General features: G+C 32.7%; 1 protein-coding gene across 1 annotated transcript in view; it reads right to left on the reverse strand.

Annotated features, from left to right (window-relative positions):
• LOC137388568 (vinculin-like) overlaps positions 1-20596 on the reverse strand; it is a 45692-nt gene that overhangs the window by 20586 nt on the left and 4510 nt on the right. The window contains exon 5 of the mRNA XM_068075072.1: positions 5674-5765. Within this exon, the coding sequence (XP_067931173.1) occupies positions 5674-5765 (92 nt within the window). The remainder of the gene's footprint in view (positions 1-5673; positions 5766-20596) is intronic.

The following is a 20596-nucleotide window of genomic DNA, read 5'->3' on the forward strand; positions in this document are numbered from 1 at the left end:
ATGTACAAGGCTGTGAGGAGTGGCATATCAAGGAAAGAGGCATACTCAGAGTAGGAGGCGAGTCAGAGAAGAGGTCTACCGAAGTGCACGGTACAGGTACAATAGGATACTACATGTACAAGGCTGTGAGGAGTGGCATATCAAGGAAAGAGGCATACTCAGAGTAGGAGGCGAGTCAGAGAAGAGGTCTACCGAAGTGCACGGTACAGGTACAATAGGATACTACATGTGCAAGGCTGTGAGGAGTGGCATATCAAGGAAAGAGGCATACTCAGAGTAGAAGGCGAGTCAGAGAAGAGGTCTACCGAGGTGCACGGTACAGGTACAATAGGATACTACATGTGCAAGGCTGTGAGGAGTGGCATATCAAGGAAAGAGGCATACTCAGAGTAGGAGGCGAGTCAGAGAAGAGGTCTACCGAAGTGCACGGTACAGGTACAATAGGATACTACATGTGCAAGGCTGTGAGGAGTGGCATATCAAGGAAAGAGACATACTCAGAGTAGAAGGCGAGTCAGAGAAGAGGTCTACCGAAGTGCACGGTACAGGTACAATAGGATACTACATGTACAAGGCTGTGAGGAGTGGCATATCAAGGAAAGAGGCATACTCAGAGTAGGAGGCGAGTCAGAGAAGAGGTCTACCGAAGTGCACGGTACAGGTACAATAGGATACTACATGTACAAGGCTGTGAGGAGTGGCATATCAAGGAAAGAGGCATACTCAGAGTAGGAGGCGAGTCAGAGAAGAGGTCTACCGAAGTGCACGGTACAGGTACAATAGGATACTACATGTGCAAGGCTGTGAGGAGTGGCATATCAAGGAAAGAGGCATACTCAGAGTAGAAGGCGAGTCAGAGAAGAGGTCTACCGAGGTGCACGGTACAGGTACAATAGGATACTACATGTGCAAGGCTGTGAGGAATGGCATATCAAGGAAAGAGGCATACTCAGAGTAGGAGGCGAGTCAGAGAAGAGGTCTACCGAAGTGCACGGTACAGGTACAATAGGATACTACATGTGCAAGGCTGTGAGGAGTGGCATATCAAGGAAAGAGACATACTCAGAGTAGAAGGCGAGTCAGAGAAGAAGTCTACCAAGGTGCACGATACAGGTACAATAGGATACTACATGTGCAAGGCTGTGAGGAGTGGCATATCAAGGAAAGAGACATACTCAGAGTAGAAGGCGAGTCAGAGAAGAAGTCTACCAAGGTGCACGATACAGGTACAATAGGATACTACATGTGCAAGGCTGTGAGGAGTGGCATATCAAGGAAAGAGACATACTCAGAGTAGAAGGCGAATCAGAGAAGAAGTCTACCAAGGTGCACGATACAGGTACAATAGGATACTACATGTGCAAGGCTGTGAGGAGTGGCATATCAAGGAAAGAGGCATACTCAGAGTAGGAGGCGAGTCAGAGAAGAGGTCTACCAAGGTGCACGATACAGGTACAATAGGATACTACATGTGCAAGGCTGTGAGGAGTGGCATATCAAGGAAAGAGACATACTCAGAGTAGAAGGCGAGTCAGAGAAGAAGTCTACCAAGGTGCACGATACAGGTACAATAGGATACTACATGTGCAAGGCTGTGAGGAGTGGCATATCAAGGAAAGAGACATACTCAGAGTAGAAGGCGAGTCAGAGAAGAGGTCTACCGAGGTGCACGGTACAGGTACAATAGGATACTACATGTGCAAGGCTGTGAGGAGTGGCATATCAAGGAAAGAGACATACTCAGAGTAGAAGGCGAGTCAGAGAAGAAGTCTACCAAGGTGCACGATACAGGTACAATAGGATACTACATGTGCAAGGCTGTGAGGAGTGGCATATCAAGGAAAGAGACATACTCAGAGTAGAAGGCGAGTCAGAGAAGAAGTCTACCAAGGTGCACGATACAGGTACAATGGGATACTACATGTGCAAGGCTGTGAGGAGTGGCATATCAAGGAAAGAGACATACTCAGAGTAGAAGGCGAGTCAGAGAAGAAGTCTACCAAGGTGCACGATACAGGTACAATAGGATACTACATGTGCAAGGCTGTGAGGAGTGGCATATCAAGGAAAGAGGCATACTCAGAGTAGAAGGCGAGTCAGAGAAGAGGTCTACCGAGGTGCACGGTACAGGTACAATAGGATACTACATGTGCAAGGCTGTGAGGAGTGGCATATCAAGGAAAGAGGCATACTCAGAGTAGAAGGCGAGTCAGAGAAGAGGTCTACCGAGGTGCACGGTACAGGTACAATAGGATACTACATGTGCAAGGCTGTGAGGAGTGGCATATCAAGGAAAGAGGCATACTCAGAGTAGGAGGCGAGTCAGAGAAGAGGTCTACCGAAGTGCACGGTACAGGTACAATAGGATACTACATGTGCAAGGCTGTGAGGAGTGGCATATCAAGGAAAGAGACATACTCAGAGTAGAAGGCGAGTCAGAGAAGAGGTCTACCGAAGTGCACGGTACAGGTACAATAGGATACTACATGTACAAGGCTGTGAGGAGTGGCATATCAAGGAAAGAGGCATACTCAGAGTAGGAGGCGAGTCAGAGAAGAGGTCTACCGAAGTGCACGGTACAGGTACAATAGGATACTACATGTACAAGGCTGTGAGGAGTGGCATATCAAGGAAAGAGGCATACTCAGAGTAGGAGGCGAGTCAGAGAAGAGGTCTACCGAAGTGCACGGTACAGGTACAATAGGATACTACATGTGCAAGGCTGTGAGGAGTGGCATATCAAGGAAAGAGGCATACTCAGAGTAGAAGGCGAGTCAGAGAAGAGGTCTACCGAGGTGCACGGTACAGGTACAATAGGATACTACATGTGCAAGGCTGTGAGGAATGGCATATCAAGGAAAGAGGCATACTCAGAGTAGGAGGCGAGTCAGAGAAGAGGTCTACCGAAGTGCACGGTACAGGTACAATAGGATACTACATGTGCAAGGCTGTGAGGAGTGGCATATCAAGGAAAGAGACATACTCAGAGTAGAAGGCGAGTCAGAGAAGAAGTCTACCAAGGTGCACGATACAGGTACAATAGGATACTACATGTGCAAGGCTGTGAGGAGTGGCATATCAAGGAAAGAGACATACTCAGAGTAGAAGGCGAGTCAGAGAAGAAGTCTACCAAGGTGCACGATACAGGTACAATAGGATACTACATGTGCAAGGCTGTGAGGAGTGGCATATCAAGGAAAGAGACATACTCAGAGTAGAAGGCGAATCAGAGAAGAAGTCTACCAAGGTGCACGATACAGGTACAATAGGATACTACATGTGCAAGGCTGTGAGGAGTGGCATATCAAGGAAAGAGGCATACTCAGAGTAGGAGGCGAGTCAGAGAAGAGGTCTACCAAGGTGCACGATACAGGTACAATAGGATACTACATGTGCAAGGCTGTGAGGAGTGGCATATCAAGGAAAGAGACATACTCAGAGTAGAAGGCGAGTCAGAGAAGAAGTCTACCAAGGTGCACGATACAGGTACAATAGGATACTACATGTGCAAGGCTGTGAGGAGTGGCATATCAAGGAAAGAGACATACTCAGAGTAGAAGGCGAGTCAGAGAAGAGGTCTACCGAGGTGCACGGTACAGGTACAATAGGATACTACATGTGCAAGGCTGTGAGGAGTGGCATATCAAGGAAAGAGACATACTCAGAGTAGAAGGCGAGTCAGAGAAGAAGTCTACCAAGGTGCACGATACAGGTACAATAGGATACTACATGTGCAAGGCTGTGAGGAGTGGCATATCAAGGAAAGAGACATACTCAGAGTAGAAGGCGAGTCAGAGAAGAAGTCTACCAAGGTGCACGATACAGGTACAATGGGATACTACATGTGCAAGGCTGTGAGGAGTGGCATATCAAGGAAAGAGACATACTCAGAGTAGAAGGCGAGTCAGAGAAGAAGTCTACCAAGGTGCACGATACAGGTACAATAGGATACTACATGTGCAAAGCTGTATTTGCTGAAGATAAACTTATTGAATCTACTTAACCAATGCTTTTTAGATACAACTATATTCTTCATTTTTCAGCCATGATATGATTAAAAGCATCGAAACATCTATGAAGCTTTAAAGAATGAAAAGGTTTCGATTGATAGGTGACAAAGACGTTAAACCTATCGAATCATCGTATATAGAGCATCCAGAACTAAAGACTTGTTACCTCCGGAATCTAGCAGAAAATAAATATGCATATTAGCTCTAGGATCCATATTAATACTCCACTTATGATTGACATAACATGAATTTTTCGAGATATAACATCAAATTCCAGCAAATATTTGACCCCTTACCCCAAGAAATTTTCAACAAATGCTGTTCAAAGCTCTACAATGTATCAAAGTTTTGTAATGAAAATGAAGATGCACTAAGTACCACAGTATTCAAGTATAATATGTTAGATTTTATACTGATTTAGAGCCACAAATTGAGTGCACACATTACAAACTAAAAAAAACAAGAGGTTGCATAGCGCACTGTTGCTCGATAAATCTTAATGGCGGCTAAAGCGCGTAATGCAATCATTTTCAAAACAGGATGTACTAAAACAGTTTCCGTAACAACTCCATTTATGGGTAATACCATTAGTTGCTTTGAATAAATGAATAGACATTTGCGCAACTGCCATTCCACATGCACTTGTTTTTGCAAGTGTGCCTTTGCAACCTTGCTGAAAAACGATGCTCTACCAATATACTGTACGTTGCCAATAAACTTTGGTCATAGGGGCATGTCTTCAATAGTAATTGTTAATTTCTACCCTAGGGCTGAGCCAAGTTAAAAGAAGATATTTATACAAATTTTCATTTAAGAATTATGGGCGTTTGTTTTACAGGAGTGCATGCTATACACGAATAAGTGTTATACATGAATGCGTGTTATACACGAATGCATGTTATATCAAATGAACCTTTAAGTATTGGTAATTCCTTCACTAATTTAGTTTTCACATATAATTTGTTTCGTTATATTTAATTTTATGCATAGCTTTATGTTGCACCAGAGTTTTAAAGCAGTATTATCTAAGGCACAATGTTTGTCATTTATATGAATATTTGCTCTAACCTACTGCTTTGTAGGTTATAGCAAATATTTCTATAAGCTTATATTGAATTTTGTGTATTTCATTCTCATCTAGCAATAAATCTTGTTTAAAATTTAAAACTGAATCGTTTTTAGTTTATGATTTTAAAATAATCTTGTTTACTTCATTTTAGATGCAGGAACAAAGTTGCAAAGGCTTGACTGTAGTTGAATGTACAAGAAAGATGATAAGCAATCTATTGACTTAGACATTCTTGTGAATTCATTGAAGATGTCAAGAATATGGCTATCTATAGTTAATAGACGAAGTGGATGCGCATATTTCAGATGAGAGGCAAGAGAATTCAAGCACCTACTCCGACTGATAGCCTAGAAAGCTTAGGGATAACACTCTAGGCCAATAGGGAAATACCACGAGACAGATAAGCTTAACGAGTGAAGGAGATCCTGAAGGAGATCGTTACATCCTATCTATTTACATAACTAATGTATGCTCAGGTCTCTTCTATTAGCATAACAAGGCTTGTCATCACGCAAGCGTGTCAAACCTGCCAATGATGTCAAACATGCAGACAATATAAAAGCGGTGTTCTATATCATGTTATTGGCCAGTCACCTGGAAAGAATGTCCTTGTGCGCTTGATGGGTCAGCTCTTTCTCTCGGTCATCTACTTGCTTTGTCATTTTTGTCATCCCGGGGCTGATATTCTGAATAACACAGTAATGTATGCGTAGACCAGAGACTCATTGAATAAACAAAGAAATCCTTGAATTTGAATACTCAATCACCTTGAGTGCACCTTATCCTATGAAGTAAAACAACGTTTAGTTCAGAAGGAGGAAAAATATTGAGTTTTAGCCAGAGATACCCTCAGTGTGCATGCTTGAATGCAGTCTCAAACTACCAGACAATTTATCTTTTATGTATGACAAAACTCTCAAGTCTCCCTTGAAAAATATAGCCTCAATTTTAACAGATACGCTACAAATCAGTGAGTTTTTGGCAATTAATCGAGACCACTATAACTCTATGTATTAGCTTTCTGTAGCCCATCGGGAGGCCCATAGATTTACTCATATCACAAACCGCATGAACAAAAAGATAAAAATGACACATTATCAGCGAGGAAACGAAAGCGCACGGGACACAAGTAATGGATCCTTGGTATGCCAGAATGTCAGGTTTTAATTAGTATCACAGACTGGTTATTGAGGAATAAGTAAATAACTAATTGACTAATCAGAAAGTATGAAGATGAATCATTACCCAATCATAAGGTGAACCCATACTACAGGCCAATCAGTATCATACGTGAACCAATTAGAATTAATAAGTATCAACTAAAGAGAGTAAATAAGTATCAACTAAAGAGAGTAAATAAGTATCAACTAGAGAGAGTAAATAAGTATCAACTAGAGAGAGTAAATAAGTATCAACTAGAGACAGTAAATAAGTATCAACTAGAGAGAGTAAATAAGTATCAACTAGAGAGTAAATAAGTATCAACTAGAGAGAGTAAATAATTATCAACTAGAGAGAGTAAATAAGTATCAACTATAGAGAGTAAATAAGTATCAACTAGAGAGAGTAAATAAGTATCAACTAGAGAGAGTAAATAAGTATCAACTAGAGAGAGTAAATAAGTATCAACTAGAGACAGTAAATAAGTATCAACTAGAGAGAGTAAATAAGTATCAACTAGAGAGAGTAAATAAGTATCAACTAGAGACAGTAAATAAGTATCAACTAGAGACAGTAAATAAGTATCAACTAGAGACAGTAAATAAGTATCAACTAGAGAGAGTAAATAAGTATCAACTAGAGAGAGTAAATAAGTATCAACTAGAGAGAGTAAATAAGTATCAACTAGAGAGAGTAAATAAGTATCAACTAGAGAGAGTAAATAAGTATCAACTAGAGAGAGTAAATAAGTATCAACTAGAGAGAGTAAATAAGTATCAACTAGAGAGAGTAAATAAGTATCAACTAGAGAGAGTAAATAAGTATCAACTAGAGAGAGTAAATAAGTATCAACTAGAGAGAGTAAATAAGTATCAACTAGAGAGAGTAAATAAGTATCAACTAGAGAGAGTAAATAAGTATCAACTAGACAGAGTAAATAAGTATCAACTAGAGAGAGTAAATAAGTATCAACTAGAGAGAGTAAATAAGTATCAACTAGAGAGAGTAAATAAGTATCAACTAGAGACAGTAAATAAGTATCAACTAGAGAGAGTAAATAAGTATCAACTAGAGAGAGTAAATAAGTATCAACTAGAGAGAGTAAATAAGTATCAACTAGAGAGAGTAAATAAGTATCAACTAGAGAGAGTAAATAAGTATCAACTAGAGAGAGTAAATAAGTATCAACTAGAGAGAATAAATAAGTATCAACTAAAGAGAGTAAATGGGTATCAACTAGAGAGAGTAAATAAGTATCAACTAGAGAGAGTAAATAAGTATCAACTATAGAGTGTAAATAAGTATCAACTAGAGAGAGTAAATAAGTATCAACTAGAGAGAGTAAATAAGTATCAACTAAAGAGAGTAAATAAGTATCAACTAGAGACAGTAAATAAGTATCAACTAGAGAGAGTAAATAAGTATCAACTAGAGAGAGTAAATAAGTATCAACTAGAGAGAGTAAATAAGTATCAACTAGAGACAGTAAATAAGTATCAACTAGAGAGAGTAAATAAGTATCAACTAGAGAGAGTAAATAGGTATCAACTAGAGAGAGTAAATAAGTATCAACTAGAGAGAGTAAATAAGTATCAACTAGAGAGAGTAAATAAGTATCAACTAGAGAGAGTAAATAAGTATCAACTAGAGAGAGTAAATAAGTATCAACTAGAGAGAGTAAATAAGTATCAACTAGAGAGAGTAAATAAGTATCAACTAGAGAGAGTAAATAAGTATCAACTAGAGAGAGTAAATAAGTATCAACTATAGAGTGTAAATAAGTATCAACTAGAGAGAGTAAATAAGTATCAACTAGAGAGTAAATAAGTATCAACTAGAGAGAGTAAATAAGTATCAACTAAAGAGAGTAAATAAGTATCAACTAGAGAGAGTAAATAAGTATCAACTAGAGAGAGTAAATAAGTATCAACTAGAGAGAATAAATAAGTATCAACTAAAGAGAGTAAATGGGTATCAACTAGAGAGAGTAAATAAGTATCAACTAGAGAGAGTAAATAAGTATCAACTAGAGAGAATAAATAAGTATCAACTAAAGAGAGTAAATGGGTATCAACTAGAGAGAGTAAATAAGTATCAACTAGAGAGAGTAAATAAGTATCAACTATAGAGTGTAAATAAGTATCAACTAGAGAGAGTAAATAAGTATCAACTAGAGAGAGTAAATAAGTATCAACTAAAGAGAGTAAATAAGTATCAACTAGAGACAGTAAATAAGTATCAACTAGAGAGAGTAAATAAGTATCAACTAGAGAGAGTAAATAAGTATCAACTAGAGACAGTAAATAAGTATCAACTAGAGAGAGTAAATAAGTATCAACTAGAGAGAGTAAATAAGTATCAACTAGAGAGAGTAAATAAGTATCAACTAGAGAGAGTAAATAAGTATCAACTAGAGAGAGTAAATAAGTATCAACTAGAGAGAGTAAATAAGTATCAACTAGAGAGAGTAAATAAGTATCAACTAGAGAGAATAAATAAGTATCAACTAAAGAGAGTAAATGGGTATCAACTAGAGAGAGTAAATAAGTATCAACTAGAGAGAGTAAATAAGTATCAACTATAGAGTGTAAATAAGTATCAACTAGAGAGAGTAAATAAGTATCAACTAGAGAGAGTAAATAAGTATCAACTAAAGAGAGTAAATAAGTATCAACTAGAGACAGTAAATAAGTATCAACTAGAGAGAGTAAATAAGTATCAACTAGAGAGAGTAAATAAGTATCAACTAGAGAGAGTAAATAAGTATCAACTAGAGAGAGTAAATAAGTATCAACTAGAGAGAGTAAATAAGTATCAACTAGAGAGAGTAAATAAGTATCAACTAGAGAGAGTAAATAAGTATCAACTAGAGAGAGTAAATAAGTATCAACTAAAGAGAGTAAATAAGTATCAACTAAAGAGAGTAAATATGTATCAACTAGAGAGAGTAAATAAGTATCAACTAGAGAGAGTAAATAAGTATCAACTAGAGAGAGTAAATAAGTATCAACTAGAGAGAGTAAATAAGTATCAACTAGAGAGAGTAAATAAGTATCAACTAAAGAGAGTAAATAAGTATCAACTATAGAGAGTAAATAAGTATCAACTAGAGAGTAAATAAGTATCAACTAGAGAGAGTAAATAAGTATCAACTAGAGACAGTAAATAAGTATCAACTAGAGACAGTAAATAAGTATCAACTAGAGACAGTAAATAAGTATCAACTAGAGAGAGTAAATAAGTATCAACTAGAGAGTGTAAATAAGTATCAACTAAAGAGAGTAAATAAGTATCAACTAGAGAGAGTAAATAAGTATCAACTAGAGAGTGTAAATAAGTATCAACTAAAGAGAGTAAATAAGTATCAACTAGAGACAGTAAATAAGTATCAACTAGAAACAGTAAATAAGTATCAACTAGAGAGAGTAAATAAGTATCAACTAGAGAGAGTAAATAGGTATCAACTAGAGACAGTAAATAAGTATCAACTAGAGAGAGTAAATAAGTATCAACTAGAGAGAGTAAATAAGTATCAACTAGAGAGAGTAAATAAGTATCAACTAGAGAGAGTAAATAAGTATCAACTAGAGAGAGTAAATAAGTATCAACTAAAGAGAGTAAATAGGTATCAACTAGAGAGTAAATAAGTATCAACTAGAGAGAATAAATAAGTATCAACTAGAGAGTAAATAAGTATCAACTAGAGAGAGTAAATAAGTATCAACTAGAGAGAGTAAATAAGTATCAACTAGAGAAAGTAAATAAGTATCAACTAGAGAGAGTAAATAAGTATCAACTAGAAACAGTAAATAAGTATCAACTAGAGAGAGTAAATAAGTATCAACTAAAGAGAGTAAATAAGTATCAACTAGAGAGTAAATAAGTATCAACTAGAGAGAATAAATAAGTATCAACTAGAGACAGTAAATAAGTATCAACTAGAGAGAATAAATAAGTATCAACTAGAGAAAGTAAAGAAGTATCAACTAAAGAGAGTAAATAAGTATCAACTAGAGACAGTAAATAAGTATCAACTAGAGAGAGTAAATAAGTATCAACTAGAGAGAGTAAATAAGTATCAACTAGAGAGAGTAAATAGGTATCAACTAGAGACAGTAAATAAGTATCAACTAGAGAGAGTAAATAAGTATCAACTAGAGAGAGTAAATAAGTATCAACTAGAGAGAGTAAATAAGTATCAACTAGAGAGAGTAAATAAGTATCAACTAGAAAGAGTAAATAAGTATCAACTAGAGAAAGTAAATAAGTATCAACTAGAGAGAGTAAATAAGTATCAACTAGAAACAGTAAATAAGTATCAACTAGAGAGAGTAAATAAGTATCAACTAAAGAGAGTAAATAAGTATCAACTAGAGAGTAAATAAGTATCAACTAGAGAGAATAAATAAGTATCAACTAGAGACAGTAAATAAGTATCAACTAGAGAGAATAAATAAGTATCAACTAGAGAAAGTAAATAAGTATCAACTAAAGAGAGTAAATAAGTATCAACTAGAGAAAGTAAATAAGTATCAACTAGAGAGAGTAAATAAGTATCAACTAAAGAGAGTAAATAAGTATCAACTAGAGAGAGTAAATAAGTATCAACTAGAAACAGTAAATAAGTATCAACTAGAGAGAATAAATAAGTATCAACTAAAGAGAGTAAATAAGTATCAACTAGAGAGTAAATAAGTATCAACTAAAGAGAGTAAATAAGTATCAACTAGAGAGAGTAAATAAGTATCAACTAAAGAGAGTAAATAAGTATCAACTAGAGAGAGTAAATAAGTATCAACTAAAGAGAGTAAATAAGTATCAACTAAAGAGAGTAAATAAGTATCAACTAAAGAGAGTAAATAAGTATCAACTAGAGAGTAAATAAGTATCAACTAGAGAGAGTAAATAAGTATCAACTAGAAACAGTAAATAAGTATCAACTAGAGAGAATAAATAAGTATCAACTAAAGAGAGTAAATAAGTATCAACTAGAGAGTAAATAAGTATCAACTAAAGAGAGTAAATAAGTATCAACAAGAGAAAGTAAATAAGTATCAACTAGAGAGAGTAAATAAGTATCAACTAAAGAGAGTAAATAAGTATCAACTAGAGAGAGTAAATAAGTATCAACTAGAAACAGTAAATAAGTATCAACTAGAGAGAATAAATAAGTATCAACTAAAGAGAGTAAATAAGTATCAACTAGAGAGTAAATAAGTATCAACTAAAGAGAGTAAATAAGTATCAACTAGAGAGAGTAAATAAGTATCAACTAAAGAGAGTAAATAAGTATCAACTAGAGAGAGTAAATAAGTATCAACTAGAAACAGTAAATAAGTATCAACTAGAGAGAATAAATAAGTATCAACTAAAGAGAGTAAATAAGTATCAACTAGAGAGTAAATAAGTATCAACTAGAGAGAGTAAATAAGTATCAACTAGAGAGAGTAAATAAGTATCAACTAGAGAGAGTAAATAAGTATCAACTAGAGAGAATAAATAAGTATCAACTAAAGAGAGTAAATAAGTATCAACTAGAGAGTAAATAAGTATCAACTAGAGAGAGTAAATAAGTATCAACTAGAGAGAGTAAATAAGTATCAACTAGAGAGAGTAAATAAGTATCAACTAGAGAGAATAAATAAGTATCAACTAAAGAGAGTAAATAAGTATCAACTAGAGAGAGTAAATAAGTATCAACTAGAGAGAGTAAATAAGTATCAACTAAAGAGAGTAAATAAGTATCAACTAGAGAGAATAAATAAGTATCAACTAAAGAGAGTAAATAGGTATCAACTATAGAGAGTAAATAAGTATCAACTAGAGAGAGTAAATAAGTATCAACTAGAGAGAGTAAATAAGTATCAACTAGAGAGTGAATAAGTATCAACTAAAGAGTAAATAAGTATCAACTAGAGAGTAAATAAGTATCAACTAGAGAGAATAAATAAGTATCAACTAAAGAGAGTAAATAAGTATCAACTAGAGAGAGTAAATAAGTATCAACTAGAGAGAGTAGATAAGTATCAACTAGAGAGTAAATAGGTATCAACTAGAGAGTGTAAATAAGTATCAACTAGAGAGAGTAAATAAGTATCAACTAGAGAGAGTAAATAAGTATCAACTAGAGAGAGTAAATAAGTATCAACTATGGAGAGTAAATAAGTATCAACTAGAGAGTGTAAATAAGTATCAACTAGAGAGAGTAAATAAGTATCAACTAGAGAGTAAATAAGTATCAACTAGAGAGAGTAAATAAGTATCAACTAGAGAGTAAATAAGTATCAACTAGAGAGTAAATAAGTATCAACTAGAGAGAGTAGATAAGTATCAACTAGAGAGTAAATAGGTATCAACTAGAGAGTGTAAATAAGTATCAACTAGAGAGAGTAAATAAGTATCAACTAGAGAGAGTAAATAAGTATAAACTAGAGAGAGTAAATAAGTATCAACTATAGAGAGTAAATAAGTATCAACTAGAGAGTGTAAATAAGTATCAACTAGAGAGAGTAAATAAGTATCAACTAGAGAGTAAATAAGTATCAACTAAAGAGAGTAAATAAGTATCAACTAGAGAGAGTAAATAAGTATCAACTAGAGAGAGTAAATAAGTATCAACTAGAGAGAGTAAATAAGTATCAACTAGAGAGAGTAAATAAGTATCAACTAGAGAGAGTAAATAAATATCAACTAGAGAGAGTAAATAAGTATCAACTAGAGAGAGTAAATAAATATCAACTAGAGAGTAAATAGGTATCAACTAGAGAGTGTAAATAAGTATCAACTAGAGAGTAAATAAGTATCAACTAGAGAGAGTAAATAAGTATCAACTAGAGAGAGTAAATAAGTATCAACTAGAGAGAATAAATAAGTATCAACTAAAGAGAGTAAATAAGTATCAACTAAAGAGAGTAAATAGGTATCAACTAGAGAGAGTAAATAAGTATCAACTAGAGAGAGTAAATAAGTATCAACTAGAGAGAGTAAATAAGTATCAACTAGAGAGAGTAAATAAGTATCAACTAGAGAGAGTAAATAAGTATCAACTAGAGAGAGTAAATAAGTATCAACTAGAGAGAGTAAATAAGTATCAACTAGAGAGAATAAATAAGTATCAACTAAAGAGAGTAAATAAGTATCAACTAAAGAGAGTAAATAGGTATCAACTAGAGAGAGTAAATAAGTATCAACTAGAGAGAGTAAATAAGTATCAACTAGAGAGAGTAAATAAGTATCAACTAGAGAGAGTAAATAAGTATCAACTAGAGAGTAAATAAGTATCAACTAGAGAGAGTAAATAAGTATCAACTAAAGAGAGTAAATAAGTATCAACTAGAGAGAGTAAATAAATATCAACTAGAGAGAGTAAATAAGTATCAACTAAAGAGAGTAAATAAGTATCAACTAGAGAGAGTAAATAAGTATCAACTAGAGAGAGTAAATAAGTATCAACTATAGAGTGTAAATAAGTATCAACTAGAGAGAGTAAATAAGTATCAACTAGAGAGAGTAAATAAGTATCAACTAGAGAGAGTAAATAAGTATCAACTAGAGAGAGTAAATAAGTATCAACTAGAGAGAGTAAATAAGTATCAACTAGAGAGAGTAAATAAGTATCAACTAGAGAGAGTAAATAAGTATCAACTAAAGAGAGTAAATAAGTATCAACTAGAGAGAGTAAATAAGTATCAACTAGAGAGAGTAAATAAGTATCAACTAGAGAGAGTAGATAAGTATCAACTATAGAGTGTAAATAAGTATCAACTAGAGAGAGTAAATAAGTATCAACTAAAGAGAGTAAATAAGTATCAACTAGAGAGAGTAAATAAGTATCAACTAGAGAGAGTAAATAAGTATCAACTAGAGAGAGTAGATAAGTATCAACTATAGAGTGTAAATAAGTATCAACTAGAGAGAGTAAATAAGTATCAACTAGAAACAGTAAATAAGTATCAACTAGAGAGAGTAAATAAGTATCAACTAGAGAGTAAATAAGTATCAACTAGAGAGAGTAAATAAGTATCAACTAGAGAGTAAATAAGTATCAACTAAAGAGAGTAAATAAGTATCAACTAGAGAGAGTAAATAAGTATCAACTAGAGAGAGTAAATAAGTATCAACTAGAGAGAGTAAATAAGTATCAACTAGAGAGAGTAAATAAGTATCAACTAGAGAGAGTAAATAAGTATCAACTAGAGAGAGTAAATAAGTATCAACTAGAGAGAGTAAATAAGTATCAACTAGAGAGAGTAAATAAGTATCAACTAGAGAGAGTAAATAAGTATCAACTAGAGAGAGTAAATAAGTATCAACTAGAGAGAGTAAATAAGTATCAACTAGAGAGAGTAAATAAGTATCAACTAGAGAGAATAAATAAGTATCAACTAAAGAGAGTAAATAAGTATCAACTAGAGAGAGTAAATAAGTATCAACTAGAGAGAGTAAATAAGTATCAACTAAAGAGAGTAAATAAGTATCAACTAGAGAGAGTAAATAAGTATCAACTAGAGAGAGTAAATAAGTATCAACTAGAGAGAGTAAATAAGTATCAACTAAAGAGAGTAAATAAGTATCAACTAAAGAGAGTAAATAAGTATCAACTAGAGAGAGTAAATAAGTATCAACTAGAGAGAGTAAATAAGTATCAACTAGAGAGAGTAAATAAGTATCAACTAGAGAGAGTAAATAAGTATCAACTAGAGAGAGTAAATAAGTATCAACTAGAGAGAATAAATAAGTATCAACTAAAGAGAGTAAATAAGTATCAACTAAAGAGAGTAAATAGGTATCAACTAGAGAGAGTAAATAAGTATCAACTAGAGAGAGTAAATAAGTATCAACTAGAGAGAGTAAATAAGTATCAACTAGAGAGTAAATAAGTATCAACTAGAGACAGTAAATAAGTATCAACTAGAGAGAGTAAATAAGTATCAACTAGAGAGTAAATAAGTATCAACTAGAAACAGTAAATAAGTATCAACTAGAGAGAGTAAATAAGTATCAACTAGAGAGAGTAAATAAGTATCAACTAGAGAGAGTAAATAAGTATCAACTAGAGAGAGTAAATAAGTATCAACTAGAGAGAGTAAATAAGTATCAACTAGAGAGAGTAGATAAGTATCAACTAGAGAGAATAAATAAGTATCAACTAAAGAGAGTAAATAAGTATCAACTAAAGAGAGTAAATAGGTATCAACTAGAGAGAGTAAATAAGTATCAACTAGAGAGAGTAAATAAGTATCAACTAGAGAGAGTAAGTAAGTATCAACTAGAGAGAATAAATAAGTATCAACTAAAGAGAGTAAATAAGTATCAACTAAAGAGAGTAAATAGGTATCAACTAGAGAGAGTAAATAAGTATCAACTAGAGAGAGTAAATAAGTATCAACTAGAGAGAGTAAATAAGTATCAACTAGAAACAGTAAATAAGTATCAACTAGAGAGTAAATAAGTATCAACTAGAGAGAGTAAATAAGTATCAACTAGAGACAGTAAATAAGTATCAACTAAAGAGAGTAAATAAGTATCAACTAGAGAGAGTAAATAAGTATCAACTAGAGACAGTAAATAAGTATCAACTAGAGACAGTAAATAAGTATCAACTAGAGAGAGTAAATAAGTATCAACTAGAGACAGTAAATAAGTATCAACTAGAGAGAGTAAATAAGTATCAACTAGAGAGAGTAAATAAGTATCAACTAAAGAGAGTAAATAAGTATCAACTAGAGAGAGTAAATAAGTATCAACTAGAGACAGTAAATAAGTATCAACTAGAGAGAGTAAATAAGTATCAACTAGAGAGAGTAAATAAGTATCAATTAAAGAGAGTAAATAGGTATCAACTAGAGACAGTAAATAAGTATCAACTAGAGAGAGTAAATAAGTATCAATTAGAGAGAGTAAATAAGTATTAACTAAAGAGAGTAAATAAGTATCAACTAGAGAGAGTAAATAAGTATCAATTAGAGAGAGTAAATAAGTATCAACTAGAGACAGTAAATAAGTATCAACTAGAGAGAGTAAATAAGTATCAACTAGAGAGAGTAAATAAGTATCAACTAGAGAGAGTAAATAAGTATCAACTAGAGAGAGTAAATAAGTATCAACTAGAGACAGTAAATAAGTATCAACTAAAGAGAGTAAATAAGTATCAACTAGAGAGAGTAAATAAGTATCAACTAGAGACAGTAAATAAGTATCAACTAGAGACAGTAAATAAGTATCAACTAGAGAGAGTAAATAAGTATCAACTAGAGACAGTAAATAAGTATCAACTAGAGAGAGTAAATAAGTATCAACTAGAGAGAGTAAATAAGTATCAACTAAAGAGAGTAAATAAGTATCAACTAGAGAGAGTAAATAAGTATCAACTAGAGACAGTAAATAAGTATCAACTAGAGAGAGTAAATAAGTATCAACTAGAGAGAGTAAATAAGTATCAACTAAAGAGAGTAAATAGGTATCAACTAGAGACAGTAAATAAGTATCAACTAGAGAGAGTAAATAAGTATCAACTAGAGAGAATAAATAAGTATTAACTAAAGAGAGTAAATAAGTATCAACTAAAGAGAGTAAATAAGTATCAACTAGAGAGAGTAAATAAGTATCAACTAGAGAGAGTAAATAAGTATCAACTAGAGAGAATAAATAAGTATCAACTAGAGAGAGTAAATAAGTATCAACTAAAGAGAGTAAATAAGTATCAACTAAAGAGAGTAAATAGGTATCAACTAGAGACAGTAAATAAGTATCAACTAGAAACAGTAAATAAGTATCAACTAGAGAGAGTAAATAAGTATCAACTAAAGAGAGTAAATAGGTATCAACTAGAGACAGTAAATAAGTATCAACTAGAGAGAGTAAATAAGTATCAACTAGAGAGAATAAATAAGTATTAACTAAAGAGAGTAAATAAGTATCAACTAGAGAGAGTAAATAAGTATCAACTAGAGAGAGTAAATAAGTATCAACTAGAGAGAGTAAATAAGTATCAACTAGAGAGAATAAATAAGTATCAACTAAAGAGAGTAAATAAGTATCAACTAGAGAGTAAATAAGTATCAACTAGAGAGAGTAAATAAGTATCAACTAGAGAGAGTAAATAAGTATCAACTAGAGAGAGTAAATAAGTATCAACTAGAGACAGTAAATAAGTATCAACTAGAGACAGTAAATAAGTATCAACTAGAGAGAGTAAATAAGTATCAACTAGAGAGAGTAAATAAGTATCAACTAGAGAGAGTAAATAAGTATCAACTAGAGAGTGTAAATAAGTATCAACTAAAGAGAGTAAATAAGTATCAACTAGAGAGAGTAAATAAGTATCAACTAGAGAGTGTAAATAAGTATCAACTAAAGAGAGTAAATAAGTATCAACTAGAAACAGTAAATAAGTATCAACTAGAGAGAGTAAATAAGTATCAACTAGAGAGAGTAAATAAGTATCAACTAGAGAGAGTAAATAAGTATCAACTAGAGAGAGTAAATAAGTATCAACTAAAGAGAGTAAATAAGTATCAACTAGAAACAGTAAATAAGTATCAACTAGAGAGAGTAAATAAGTATCAACTAGAGACAGTAAATAAGTATCAACTAGAGACAGTAAATAAGTATCAACTAGAGAGAGTAAATAAGTATCAACTAGAGAGAGTAAATAAGTATCAACTAGAGAGAGTAAATAGGTATCAACTATAGAGAGTAAATAAGTATCAACTAGAGACAGTAAATAAGTATCAACTAGAGAGAGTAAATAAGTATCAACTAGAGAGAGTAAATAAGTATCAACTAGAGAGAGTAAATAAGTATCAACTAGAGACAGTAAATAAGTATCAACTAGAGAGAGTAAATAAGTATCAACTAGAGACAGTAAATAAGTATCAACTAGAGAGAGTAAATAAGTATCAACTAGAGAGAGTAAATAAGTATCAACTAGAGAGAGTAAATAAGTATCAACTAAAGAGAGTAAATAAGTATCAACTAGAGAGAGTAAATAGGTATCAACTATAGAGAGTAAATAAGTATCAACTAGAGAGAGTAAATAGGTATCAACTATAGAGAGTAAATAAGTATCAACTAGAGACAGTAAATAAGTATCAACTAGAGAGAGTAAATAAGTATCAACTAGAGAGAGTAAATAAGTATCAACTAGAGAGAGTAAATAAGTATCAACTAGAGACAGTAAATAAGTATCAACTAGAGAGAGTAAATAAGTATCAACTAGAGACAGTAAATAAGTATCAACTAGAGAGAGTAAATAAGTATCAACTAGAGAGAGTAAATAAGTATCAACTAGAGAGAGTAAATAAGTATCAACTAAAGAGAGTAAATAAGTATCAACTAAAGAGAGTAAATAAGTATCAACTAGAGAGAGTAAATAAGTATCAACTAGAGAGAGTAAATAAGTATCAACTAGAGAGAGTAAATAAGTATCAACTAGAGAGAGTAAATAAGTATCAACTAAAGAGAGTAAATAAGTATCAACTAGAGAGAGTAAATAAGTATCAACTAGAGAGAGTAAATAAGTATCAACTAGAGAGAGTAAATAAGTATCAACTAGAGAGAGTAAATAAGTATCAACTAGAGAGAGTAAATAAGTATCAACTAGAGAGAGTAAATAAGTATCAACTAGAGAGAGTAAATAAGTATCAACTAGAGACAGTAAATAAGTATCAACTAGAGAGAGTAAATAAGTATCAACTAAAGAGAGTAAATAAGTATCAACTAGAGAGAGTAAATAAGTATCAACTAGAGAGAGTAAATAAGTATCAACTAGAGAGAGTAAATAAGTATCAACTAGAGACAGTAAATAAGTATCAACTAGAGACAGTAAATAAGTATCAACTAGAGAGAGTAAATAAGTATCAACTAGAGAGAGTAAATAAGTATCAACTAGAGAGAGTAAATAAGTATCAACTAGAGAGTGTAAATAAGTATCAACTAAAGAGAGTAAATAAGTATCAACTAGAGAGAGTAAATAAGTATCAACTAGAGAGTGTAAATAAGTATCAACTAAAGAGAGTAAATAAGTATCAACTAAAGAGAGTAAATAAGTATCAACTAGAGAGAGTAAATAAGTATCAACTAGAGAGAGTAAATAGGTATCAACTATAGAGAGTAAATAAGTATCAACTAGAGAGAGTAAATAGGTATCAACTATAGAGAGTAAATAAGTATCAACTAGAGAGAGTAAATAGGTATCAACTATAGAGAGTAAATAAGTATCAACTAAAGAGAGTAAATAAGTATCAACTAGAGAGAGTAAATAAGTATCAACTAGAGAGTGTAAATAAGTATCAACTAAAGAGAGTAAATAAGTATCAACTAAAGAGAGTAAATAAGTATCAACTAGAGAGAGTAAATAAGTATCAACTAGAGAGAGTAAATAGGTATCAACTATAGAGAGTAAATAAGTATCAACTAGAGACAGTAAATAAGTATCAACTAGAGAGAGTAAATAAGTATCAACTAGAGAGAGTAAATAAGTATCAACTAGAGAGAGTAAATAAGTATCAACTAGAGAGAGTAAATAAGTATCAACTAGAGAGAGTAAATAGGTATCAACTATAGAGAGTAAATAAGTATCAACTAGAGAGTGTAAATAAGTATCAACTAGAGAGAGTAAATAAGTATCAACTAGAGAGTGTAAATAGGTATCAACTATAGAGAGTAAATAAGTATCAACTAGAGAGAGTAAATAAGTATCAACTAGAGAGAGTAAATAAGTATCAACTAGAGACAGTAAATAAGTATCAACTAGAGACAGTAAATAAGTATCAACTAGAGAGAGTAAATAAGTATCAACTAGAGAGAGTAAATAAGTATCAACTAGAGAGAGTAAATAAGTATCAACTAGAGAGAGTAAATAAGTATCAACTAGAGAGAGTAAATAAGTATCAACTAGAGAGAGTAAATAGGTATCAACTATAGAGAGTAAATAAGTATCAACTAGAGAGAGTAAATAGGTATCAACTAGAGAGAGTAAATAAGTATCAACTAGAGAGAGTAAATAAGTATCAACTAGAGAGAGTAAATAAGTATCAACTAGAGAGAGTAAATAAGTATCAACTAGAGAGAGTAAATAAGTATCAACTAGAGAGAGTAAATAAGTATCAACTAGAGAGAGTAAATAAGTATCAACTAGAGAGAGTAAATAAGTATCAACTAGAGAGTGTAAATAAGTATCAACTAAAGAGAGTAAATAAGTATCAACTAGAGAGAGTAAATAAGTATCAACTAGAGAGAGTAAATAGGTATCAACTAGAGAGAGTAAATAAGTATCAACTAGAGAGAATAAATAAGTATCAACTAAAGAGAGTAAATAGGTATCAACTATAGAGAGTAAATAAGTATCAACTAG

The sequence above is a fragment of the Watersipora subatra genome, chromosome 1, assembly GCF_963576615.1.
Source record: "Watersipora subatra chromosome 1, tzWatSuba1.1, whole genome shotgun sequence".
Classification (NCBI taxonomy): domain Eukaryota; kingdom Metazoa; phylum Bryozoa; class Gymnolaemata; order Cheilostomatida; family Watersiporidae; genus Watersipora; species Watersipora subatra.